Source organism: Bemisia tabaci, chromosome 6 (genome assembly GCF_918797505.1).
Source record: "Bemisia tabaci chromosome 6, PGI_BMITA_v3".
NCBI classification, from domain to species: Eukaryota; Metazoa; Arthropoda; class Insecta; order Hemiptera; family Aleyrodidae; genus Bemisia; species Bemisia tabaci.
Window position 1 is genome coordinate 27,967,059 of NC_092798.1, and position 12,908 is coordinate 27,979,966.

The window sequence follows — 12,908 nt, forward strand, 5'->3', positions numbered from 1 at the left end:
CCATCGAGAAGCTGGTCATCATAAAACTTAAATTCTCCATGATTTTTCGTATTCGATAGCAGAAAATTTGGTTCAAAATTTAAAGTCGTAAATTTGGATTGTTTCTCATGGAAGAGATGATTTAAGAACGGAAATTTTGAAACACCGCAACGGATATACGTGGTTTCGCACTTCAGTCGTGCGATACGGACATCCATCAAGTTTAAAAAAATGCATCAAGTCCCCGTCACCGCCGACCAACGCGTTTGTCGATCGAATCAACTACAGGTAGTATGAGCAGGGGGTCTAAACGCCTTCAATTTTTTGAACGCAATACGGACATCCGTCGAGGTTGTATAGTTGTATCAAGGCGCCGTGACAAACGCGTCCCATTGTTTATCGTTACATACGAATATAAGTTGAGAGAGGCCAGTCATAATGCCTTCAATTTTATACATACATATTTTTGGGCAAAATGAGAGACGACGTTTCTTCTTTTGCGACGTTGCAGACTTCCTTTGAAATTTTATTTTTCTTTCGAGAAGCTGGTTAACAAAAAAACTTAAATTCTCCATGATTTTTCGTATGCGATTGCAGAAGATTTGGTTCAAAATTTATAGTCGTAAATTTGGATTGTTTCTCATGGAAGAGATGAATTAAGAACGGGAAATTTTGAAACACCGCAATGGAGATACGTGGTTTCGCACTACAGTCGGTGCGATACGGACATCCATCAAGTTTAAAAAAATGCATCAAGTCCCCGTCACCGCCGACCAACGCGTTTGTCGATCGAATCAACTACAGGTAGTATGAGCAGGGGGTCAAAACGCCTTCAATTTTTTGAACGCAATACGGACATCCGTCGAGGTTATATAGTTGTATCAAGGCGCCGTAGCAAACGCGTCCCATTGTTTATCGTTACATACGAATATAAGTTGAGAGAGGCCAGTCATAATGCCTTCAATTTTATACATACATATTTTTGGGCAAAATGAGAGACGACGTTTCTTCTTTTGCGACGTTGCAGACTTCCTTAGAAATTTTATTTTTCTTTCGAGAAGCTGGTCAACATAAAACTTAAATTCTCCATGATTTTTCGTATTCAATAGCAGAAGATTTGGTTCAAAATTATATGAGCTTTGGAAGCAGACAGAGATGCAAAAGCCATACAACTGTTGTACCTCAAAATGTTGGTCATGAAAATAGGTTTGGAGAAGAGGTCGCGAAGTTGGTCTTCGATTCCAGGCTCGGCAAGTCTGAGAAGACCATTATGACAGCATCTGTTAAAATGGCCGTTCACCTCCTCTTTTTTGAAATGCAAGGCATCACAATACTGGTACTTCACATTTAAAAGTCCGAAATTATTTTCCGGAATAATTTAATTTTTCCAGATTATAAATTTAAATTGTTATTAAATGATGATAAATTCAAAATTCCAATTCCAATTTCCAAAATTTCAGAGCATGTTATATCTTCTTTCAAAATTTATTGTCAATTCAAGTTGCTATTCAATTAAAATAAATAACTTAACTACTTTTTTAGGTCTAGCGCAAGATCTCAAAATGTCTGTCACACTCATGATTTTATATTTTTTAAGTTTATTCTTTTGTATGATTTTTCATTTAATGTTTTTAGTGTAGAGCAACATCTCAAAATTTGCCTTTTTTATTTATTGAAATTAATAAATACATCTTCTTACAACAGTTATTTATTTTTTAATTTCAAGACTGCTGGGTCTATAAATTACTACCATATTTACAAAATTGATACTCGCAAACATGTTTTTTGTTTTTGCTGATGGGTACAACAACAGCCCCCATATGTAAAAATATTTTGTAGCTTCTGAATAATTATATTAAAAAATATAAATATGGGCATAATAGGTATAGTAAAATATATTAATACAAAAGTTATTGTTATAACATGGTGTAATTTCATTAATGACGGTTTATCACCGTGCGAAGCACGGGTTGGTTGTATAACTAAATATAGCAGTAGAAACGCATCGTTTGAGTGGATATAGTTTTTTGGCCGGTCAATTAGTCAACAGTTTCGACCGTCGTACAGTGGATCGAGTCGATTAGAGAGGTCAGACATGAAATTTTTGACTGAAATTGCAAATTTTGATGTTTATTTCGCCATATTTTTAATTTTAAGGGGTGCTGCTGAAATAAAATTTTACCAGGAAACCAATGAAACCAATTTTAGAACCTCAAAGTTTTGTATATACGGAGCAAGCATTTAAAGTTTCCACATTCTGTCCGACCTCTCCTATTGACTTCATCCACTGTGCGACGTCAGAACATGATTCTTCGACCCCAGAGCAGCTCGTCGTTTCCACACGAAAGGACGCAACTCTATTCCAAGGTTGCAACATTGACTCAAACAATTCAATTGTTTACGAGAAAATACCTGCATAATTTTTGTCAAAAATTTGTCTGCTTTTTGCATGTGGTCAGAGGCAATATAGTGAAAATTTCACTTGGATATTTTCAAAATTCTCCTGGTAAAAATGTAGTTTGCGCCGAAAAATCTGGCAACATTGAAATATAGTTATGTTCTTTCGTAGGGAAACGACGGACTATACCAATTCAAACGTACCGCATTTCGATCGCCACTGACATGGAAAAAGACTTTTTATAAGCGCTATTTACAACACTGAACGAGCGATTTTGCAATAAATTATTCCCTTATGTATGCAGTCAGTAAAACGGTTTGAAAATCAGTGTATAAATCAGCAGGGACTTTTCCGCATCTTCTGCAGGTGGCAAAACACAGCCTGACACCATCGGCTGGTTTTACCCGCCCTTTTTCCTATAAAGTTGTCGTACTTTGTATTATGTAAAATTGGACGCATTTATGCTGAAAGAAACTATATCACACGCATGCCCTATGCACATAGTTCCTTTTAGGATAAATACGTCCAATTAGCATAGGAGGAGCGCAGTGACCGGGCTGGCTTTTACCGGCCTTCATTCAAGTGATGCCAAATCTGGTTTTAAGAATTTAGCTGATTTCTTGTGGCAGCGCTGGAGAAGAAGGGAATCCCCCGACATGATGACAACATAAGCCGGTTCGTCCAGCAACCAGCCGCCGGCAACCGCATGTTTAGCTAGACTTATGATCAGTCGAAGACACCTCGTCTTCCTCATCATGGCTCTATCATAAAGCAGTGCGCTCTCACGTTAAACTCAAATCTTGTTTATACCCTCTTTACTTCTTCCATCAATTGTTTTTGAAAATTATAAATATAGGTATTTGGTTATCCCTATCATAGAATAAAGACAGTCCCGTGTTAAAAAAAATGATCGGGGAAGATTGCGATACAGATAAATAAAATATCGATTTTTTTTTTTTTTATATTGTGGGAAAGTGTCTACAAGTAACCTGCGGAAAGCCAGTGGCCACTATAACCGAAGGTAATTTTTTATATTCAAATGTATTTTAATAATATTTCAATGGCACCATTTGCATGATGTATTTTCATGCCTGAATTTTATATAGATTGATTGAAAAATAATAACACGTGTCTAGGCGTCAAGTTTCCATACGGTAAACGGTAGGTACGAACATCGCCCTTTGGAAAACACAGTGGTTAACATATTATTCAAGTGCTATAGCGCATACTGTAGTTTCTTGCACTATGCCCTATACCTTGGTTTCGCACTAGATACCTATGGTGAAACCGCAAAAATGTATATCACGTTTTGCGTCGTTGCAGACTTCCAATCATACTTTATTTTCTACGTGGAAAACGACCGAACGTCATTTCTTGAAAATGTCCGTGATTTTTGTTCTCTGTATACGATTAATGATTGGGGAAAATTTCAAGCCATGATTCTGTATGGACCTCTCTTTAAAAAATAAAAAATGAGCAAAGATTTTGAAAAACTGCAACCGAGATACGCATTTTTGCAGTTTTACCGTCGATATGCACGTGAAACAATCAGAGAGTTGATTCTTCGACTGGTTTACTTTGTTCGCTGCCCTGTTTCTACCAAGACCTGATTCTCCTATCTCTTGACAGAGCGAAACTTGAAATGCTGGTTTTAAGGATTTTAGGGAATAAACTAAAAATACGCAATTCAATGAACGCAACTTTTCCGCGAATTTAAAACGCCCCTGTTTCGCTCCGAACCAAATGATGTCATCCGGCACCAATCAGAAGCGAGCCCGGGTTTCTACGACTTCGGTCAGATGCGGCTTTCTAATCCGCGTACATGAAAAAAATAGGGAAGCCGAAACTACATTTTCAGAATAAAAAAATCGAATATCATTCATGATATCTGTAGGTAACTAGCAGCAATTTCGCATTGAAGTACGCATGATTTAAAAAAAAAAAAAAAAAAAAAAAAAAAAAAAAAAAACATTAGTGGATAATGAGAGGGGATAGCGAATCGACTGCTTTAGTACATCACTTCCATCGGGGACTTTTCAAAAGCGGCACCATTGGTTTTCTTGTTAAATTCACTCGAGGAAGCATCCCTCAAACTTTAAAATCTCACGGAATTAACATTTAAATTTGCAGTTTAAACCTCTTTTTCTCCAGTTCGATCCTGATGTGGCTTGGTTCCTTTCTGTTTAACTCCGTCCAAATCAATGGGATTTCATAAATTTCCTTCACTTGGTTGGATATGCAATTTGATCTCCGTAGAATTAAAACAGTTACTGGGTTCAAAGCAAACTGCCGGCAACTGCGCACGACACGGTGCTTTCAGCGTGACTGCTAGGCCATGAATCACTTGATTCACGCGAAGTTTCTTCATTTATTCGGCTTAAAATAGTTGCTCTAAGGATACAGCGAATCAATCTTCTGGCAACTACGCTCTCAGTTAAAGTGCTAGGCTGCACTTTTAAACTGCTACGGAGCACCGGATCCTCTCAAAGTTCCTTCAGTTCGTTCAATGTACGAAATTTTATCTCTGAGGGTTTGAAATAGTTACGGGGGAGGGGGGGGGGGGCTAGGATAAAACGAACTTTTATGGATGTGGTCCACGATAATTAGGTCGCGGGCTGTTAGCCCTCTCTTACTCCTCCCCTCGTCATTAAAATGTTAAAATTATTCGTAAAGGAAAAATGAGTGCAATAAAATTGGCACTGCTCAAAATCAAGGGTTAAAATATTTGAAAAGTCAGGAAATTTTTAAATCCAAGAATAATTGTCACCCTGAAAACAGCGCACTGAAGGTCGTGGTTTCGCCCGCGTTTTTGCCGCTGAAAGTCCTATAAACTGCACTATTTGGCAATGCTGCCACACACGGTAAATAGATCGTATTCGATACATCAAACGGGTGAGATTGTATCGATATCGATTGGTTCAAAACATAAACATAGCCTCAAAAGTAAATTCAGAAATCTAAGATAACGGGTCTTTTGTAACAGATTTTTTATTCTTTTGAGCATCAAATGCCAACACAAAGTGACATTGTCAGGAACTTTCTCATTTTCAGTTTTTCCAACTTAAATCCTTACAATTTCGTTTGAGGTTATGTTCTATTGTTTTGAACCAAACGATACATCGAACCGTTATCGAATATGGTCTATAGTTAATAACTTATAGAATACGATTTTTACATATATTTGAATAGTCTCTATATTTTATTTAAATATTTTTTTACTAATTTGCATACCGAAAAATTGAGGAGCTTCGGCTCTCTGAAGCACAACGAATAGCTACGGTTGTTAGTTCTCAGGGTTTTCTACGTTGAATTTACAACATTATCAGGGCCAGATTAAGGGGGTGGCCACATGGGCCGCGGCCCATGGCGGCAAATCTAGGAGGCGGCAAATTTTGGAATGTTTTTAAATGTAGGTATAAAAAAAATCGGATTTAGAAAAAAATTACAAACATAATCTCTCATTTCCTGAGAGTATAGTAATTTCTAATTTTGTCGTCTTTCGGTGATATAAGAGACAGCACCTTTAATTAGTCGAGTTAAGAGAGGGACCAAACACGCAATTTGGCCAGGAACGGCGCGACTGAGAGAGGAATGATGACGAGGACTTGAGATGAAAAGGAGAAGCCCTCGGCGCGGCGGTCGGCATGTAACACATAGCGCCTACATCCCTACAAGACTGCACGAATACTTCACGCATTGCATCAAACACGGTGCGGTCACTGCGGTCAGCGTGAGACGGATAGCGCCTACAAGAATGCATGAACACTTCACGCATTGCGTCAAACACAGTGCGTTCAGCAGCGGTCGTCGGCGTGAAACTCATAGCGCCTACAAAACTGTCAGAATACTTCACGCATTGCTCCAAACACGGTGCGGTCTGCGCGGCGCGGCAGTGGAAGTTAAAATCATTTAACCACATTTATGTTTGTTCTTTCATAATTTTTTCGTTCATTTCTTATGAATGGAAGGCCTTGTCCACGCAGAGATAGGTTTACGAAACTTAACGTTCGCTCAAAGTTCGGTGAAGTTTTGCTAGTAGTGTTGACAGGGCTTTCCCAAAAAATGTTTCCAACACGAGTAAACGCGTCTTATGCACCCCACCCCTTCTGGCACGTTCACTTGATGGTTTTTATTGATGTTTCAAAACGAATGAGAAGAGGGTGGTAAAATACAGGCGGCCCATGGCGGCAAGTAGGTAAATCCAGCCTTGAACCGTATTTACCATAAAATCCTCGGAGTTCAAATGAACCGTGTTGAATCACGGTAGCGTTGCCAAATAGTGCAAATTTTCCACCACAACATCGCCCCACTAAGAAAGCGCGGTTGTCAATGCCGCAAATTACTATCGATAACATTTTCGCAGTTTGCATCATTTTGCAAAGCTTCCATGGTGCTAACACGACTCGTCCGAATTCCGAGGATGGAAAACTTGATTGTTAATTCAATGTAGAAAACCCCCAAGAGTTAACAACCGCAGCTATTCGTTGTGCTTCAGAAAACCAAAGCTCCACACTTAGCCGTTGAAAAAAACAGGATCGCCTTCAATTTTTTCCGCTTGTGGTGCAAAGTGTCACTCATTGCATTCATATGTCGTCACTGCATAAATATAGTACGGTTTGGCTATTTATATTCAAATTAAAAGAATAAATAATTAAATTATAAAAAAAAAATTTAAATAAAATGGAGACTTCTCAAGTGTCAATTACTCGCCCGACTTTCTTAAACTTTCTCTTCTTCTGAATCTCTTCATTATTTATTATCCTCCGTATCTGGCAGCGTTGCCAAAAAGTGCAATTTGAAGGACTGTTAGCGGCGAAAACACGAGCAACCTATTGTGATCATTGCTGTTTCTAGAGTGAAAAGATTTCTTAGTTTTAAAAATTTCCTAACTTTTCAGATATTTTGAACATGAAACATTCGACCTGTGCCAAAATTTTCAGTAATTTTTAGCGTGGTTTCTGGTAAAAATTCTAATCACAAACAATTTTGAGCGCGCGCGAAGTATTTTGAATGTAAAAAAAAAATGCAAGTCTTTGGATGGGGGGGGAGGGGCAGGAACATTAAGTTCCTCTTAGTTTTTTAAGTATGTTTAGTTTATTTAAGCCTCTCTATGCACACGAGCTAATAATTATTTTAACTGCAATGTACAGCTATTGAAACATGTTATTTGTTCCAGGTTAGAGGCAGCAGCCAAACATAAAGGAAACACGATGCAGCTGAAGTTGATACTCCTCACAGTGGCGCTGGTAGCCGCCATCGGCCCCGCTGACGTCTCGGCTAGTTTTTGGGACTCGATCCCCATCATATCCCAGATCAAATCAGCAGTTCAGGCTATCTCAGGGGACACCGAAGGTGCCAAAAAGACCCAAGAGAACTTCGTGAATCAAGCACCGGTCGTATCACAAATTAAATCCGCAGTTCAATCCGCTTCAGGGGATAATGAAGGCGCCAAAAAGACCCAGGAGCAGTTCCTGCACGAGTTCATCGAGCCGGTGGCGGACAACACCCCGATCGTCGGGCACATCAAGGGAGGGATCCACATCGCCGCGGGGGACAAGGAACGCGGCGAGCATATCCTCAAGGGGGCGTCCACATCGACGGCCGCCGTGATTGGCGGGATCTTGGGCGGGCCGGCCGGAGCCATCGCCGCCGGAGCCGCCACCGACGGCCTCATCACCGGCATCGACTCGGCAAAGAACCGAGAGTACTCACCCTTTGGCATCGTCGACTACGTCTCCAACATCGACAAACATTCCGCCGGGGACCACTTTGATACGATCCTCGGCATCGGCACGGAGTTCGTCGGAGGCAAGGCAGCCAAAAAAGGCGGCAAAAAGCCAGGTTTCGGAGCGGAGGCCCCGCCCAAACGCGGGTTCAGCGATAGGTTCGGCCCAGAGAGCATCTTCAAAACAGCCGAAGAAGAAGGACGACCAACGAATCGTCGCCGACTCAACACGGATATTCCCGAGTCCCGCATGGACCTCAGCAATCCTACGCACCTGGAGATCGCTCGACAGAGAACCGGTTTGGCGGACGGCTACGCTCAACGCCTAGAACCCGCCGACTTTCGGGTCGTCAATGACGTACAGGGCAACATGAACTGCTACTACTGCTCTCTAGCGGCGCTGAAGCGGAAAACAGTCACGGAGCTTTTGAAGGAGACGGAGGTGATGATGGAGGCTAAGGGTGCTCCTAGCATCAAGTACATCGTCGACTTGTACAAAGAGGCAGGTTTCCAGAACGCGAAGCAGATTTTTGAAGGTACTCCTGAACAATTCTACGCGTTCCTCGACAACAACATAGCGAACGGGGAGATCGTGCACTTCTCGTTGCCGTTTCGACGCAACGACGGAACCGGTCACGTTGTACATGCCAGAGCTTGGAAGACCCCAGAAGGAACCGGTCATCTGCTCATCACAGACTTCCAACAACCACCGTTCTCGATCGGAAGATTCGCTACTCGACTACCCGACAATCTCAAAACTGTGTTCGTGATATCGGTTGCTCTGATTCGTGAGTTGGGTGACTTGGACGCTGCGAGTCGTTCGAAAATCTACCAGACTCACCTGGCAGCATTGAAAGAACAAGCTCTGGCCGGAGGCAACAAGTGTGCCAAACGCATCATCGGTTATGTAACCCACTGGACTTGGAGACCGTTTACCATCAAACAATCTCTCGGCCTAACCAATGCTATCTACGCGTTTATCGATATGGATGCAAGCGGTCGGCTCTCTTTACCATCTCACTCCATGTCCAGAGAGCGACTTATAGACCTTGTGCTCGCGAAGAAGGTCCACATGGATCAAGGCCTTAGTTTTAAGGTCTCGTTCGCCATCGGAGGTTGGGAAAACTCAAAACATTTCTCGGCGGTTCTATCTGGCGGTGAAAGCCGCAATACCCTAATTAATGAAATCGATCGGATAATGAATTTGTATCAGTTCGACGGTGTTGACATCGATTGGGAATATCCGGTCACCGGCGGTGCTACCGAAGGTAAACCAGAGGACAAAGGTAACTACGTCACATTCTTGCGCGAACTGCGAGCTAAGCTGGGTGCCAACCGATTGATATCCATCGCCGCTGCAGCCGGCCAGGAAGCATTCGCCGGTTTCGATGTTCCAAACCTACTCAAGCACGTCGACTGGATCGGGGTTATGTCATACGACTTCTTCGGTGCTTGGGACTCTCAATGGGGTGCGTTCGTCGGTCCAAACTCTCCGCTCAAGCACGCTGCCCCAACCGGCTACTCCGGTAAACTCAACGTCGACTGGGCTATCAAGCAGTACGTGTGCAACGGGAACGACCCCGCTAAGATCGTGATGGGCGTCCCGTTCTACGGCCGCTTCTGGCACCAGACGTCACCCGGCAAGGACGCCAACTACCCGCTGTACAGAACGGCCGAACGACTCAACAACGGATCCTACGGAGGCTCAGCGCCGTACTGGGAAGTGCTGAACGAGTGGCACTTGAACGAGAACTCCGCGTTCCAGAAGAATTGGGACGCCCGTTCCAGCACGCCGTGGGCAACTGACGGGAAGCTGGTTTTGAGCTACGAGAACGAACGATCGATCGCCGAGAAGATCAAATACGCCAACGAACACAACTTGGGAGGCGTCATGATCTGGTCGGTGGATCAGGATAGCTCAGACTTCGTCCTCATCGACACCGTCTTCAAAACCGGATGTAAAGGTGGAAGCGGTGGTGGTATTAAGTACAAATGCAATCCGCTGGGAACGGAGAAGCGGTGGTGGACATGGCTGGAGGATAAAGACAAGGCCGGTATGTGCGGTAAGATGGCGCCCCTGCATAAAGGGTTCTACCCCCTCTGCGACCCGGACGATCCGGGTTTTTCGTGCTGCAGCCCGCACGGTTACTGCGGGAGCGGCGAGAAGTTCTGCGACTGCGAGGACTGTGTCAACTATGCGGAGCACCCGGAGAAGCTGGTCGAGGCACCGGTGAAGCCGACGCGACCGGTGCAGTGGCATGTTGGCTTCGACGTAGCCAAAGTCGGTCAGCCGAGGTGCGGACCGAATGCGCCCAAATTGCCCGATGGGAAAGAGGCGATCTGCAACCCGGACGGTAAGAACTTCTGTTGCTCTCCAGCTGGGTACTGCGGCTCGGGGATGACTTCTGCGAGTGCGATGGCTGTGTGAACCACCGGACGGGCAAGACAGCGGGCCAGTCGGGAGACAAACGCTGGTACACCTTTAAGGATGGGCTCCTGGCCGGCCGCTGCGGCCCCTCGGCCCCGAAAATCGACGGGCATGTGCCGATCTGCAATCCCAAGGATCCCGCTTATCACTGCTGCTCTGCGTCTGGGTACTGCGGCGCGGCGCCTGAGTTTTGTAGCTGTAAGGGCTGTGTCGATTATTCCAAGAGGCGTTGAGGTTAGGTTTCGAGGTAATGCTGCCGTGCTGAGGAAGAACGCTGTATGAACATTCGAGAGTTGCCTTTCCTTCGATAAAATGTTCATTTTTGAGGAAAGTTATGAATATTTTTCCTTGAAATTGTGAGGAACTTTAGGTGAAATTGCTAGCAAAAGTATCTTAAGAATTGGAAAGAAAATATCCATAAGTTTACCAAGAAATGCGTGTTTCATCAAAGGATATTTGGCAACGCCTGGAGGTTCATACGGCGTTTCTCCTTAGCACGGCAAAATGGAAGTGCGGCGATTCTTTATAATTGGCAACACTGTTTTCCTCCATTTAAATGAATATAAAACAATCGATTCTATGTGTTGCAGCTTCGCCTCACCGAAAATCGTTATTTATAATGGCTTTAAATGGGAGGGAGGCAGTGTTGCCAACTTTAAAGAATTGCCACTGAGTAACGCTGTACCTGTGATAAAATTTTCACCTCATTAGGCTTTGAAATTGCGGTTACTTAAGGATAAAATGCAGGTGAGAAATAATGAACTTTCCATTTTAGCTTCATCAGTCATCACTACTGCTTTCATTCTGGTTCCTAATATCGAACATTCTCGAAACCATCAGTTTACCGGTGCGGTGTGTTCACCTGTTAAAAAGTAGGCGATAAAAAAAGAGGGCACATTCTGTAATCGAATCTGTATAGATTTTTAATGATATTAAAAATAAATACAGGATGAAGTTCGACTTCAATGACGCACTTTTGTAAGATATTCAGGAGTTGTGTACTAATTGATCAATAAATTGAGAAATAAAAAGTGCCAAAATCTATGATCTCACTTAAATTATACTTGTATGTATGTTTCAATCCGCCAGATCCATTGACTATCGAACATTCATTTCTGACGAGACTAACCACCAAGATTGTGATTATATCTTAGGGTAAACTAATCCTCTTGTAGATTCTTCAAACGTGCTTGAATGCAATTGATAGAGAAAATAATTTTTCCTCCTCAAGAGCATTCAAAGATAAAATGCATCAGTCCTAAAAATGTATGTAATGTAAACACAGTATGAATGATAGTCTGCGATAAGGAGCCCATTAGGGTTTATAAGATCTCACACCAAACTATATTGTATTATTTTGCTTGAGATTATGTGATCACATTTTTACTTTTTGACATGCTCAAATTAAACTTTTTATCCTTCGTCTTTAATCAGTTTTTCTTATCCAATTCATGCTTTACTTGTGCACAATTTTTCATTTGATTTTTCCCTCCAGAATCATATGTGACGTAGTAACAGTGATAATTTCGTAGCACGGTTTAGAAGTAAAATCGTCAACCCGTAACACCGCCAAAAAACTTACGATTACTTTTCCATTTAACTTTCATTCGAATACTTCACAGTCCTTAACGCAGCGTTAGTCAATTTTTACCTATCGCAGTCAAATTCCAGATTTCCAGAAATTCAAGATTAATTACATGAAAGCTCATAGTTACAAACCGCCTCTTGGCTCAGTTGAAGCATAGAACGAGGTACATAATTTTTTGAGTATACATAATATATGTTTCGTGCCCTCTGATAGATGTATTGCCTAACAAGGAAATTGAAGGCGAACTTAGAGTGGAAGATAGGTGTGAGTACGTTGATATCTCGTCAACTGGTTTAATCGAAGCCTTGAGTGCAAGATTAATATTTATTATTTGAGTAGATACATACCACTTTCGATATGTTTGTTGCCTAAACGGCAAAATTTAGGACACACCTCAGTGAGAAAAATCTTCCAATGGGTTAATTCATTATTTTTTGGTCGTTTTGAACCACAAGGGGAGATGTGCCATTGAATGAAGATTAAGATGAATGTGCATCATTCAAAGAGATATCTATCCGTGCTCCTTTGGTTGGTATGTTGCCTATCCAGCAGTGCTGAAGGCAAAATTCAGATGGACGATACTACAAAAAATTCTACTTCATCTTTATTTTCATCAAAGAAGTTTTCATTCTGATTCTAGTTAAAGTTACAGAGATATCATTCAACTTTTCTGCAAAGTGGATCTTAAGCATTTTCTGACACTTTACTTTTTTCAGTATATTCCATAAATGAAGTGCATCTGCCATGCATCTAACATTGATATCCATCCTTTGACACGCCTTGAATCGAA

At 42.1% G+C, this 12,908-nt stretch overlaps 1 protein-coding gene across 1 annotated transcript; it reads left to right on the forward strand.

Moving 5' to 3' along the window:
- Window positions 1–1,962: 1,962 nt before the first annotated feature.
- On the forward strand, window positions 1,963–11,960 carry LOC109034469 (uncharacterized). Its single transcript, XM_019047639.2, is given in 3 exon segments — window positions 1,963–3,398; window positions 7,554–10,492; window positions 10,495–11,960. Coding segments are annotated over 2 exon segments (3,174 nt in total). The 5' UTR covers window positions 1,963–3,398; window positions 7,554–7,587; the 3' UTR covers window positions 10,764–11,960.
- The last annotated feature ends 948 nt before the right edge of the window (window positions 11,961–12,908 follow it).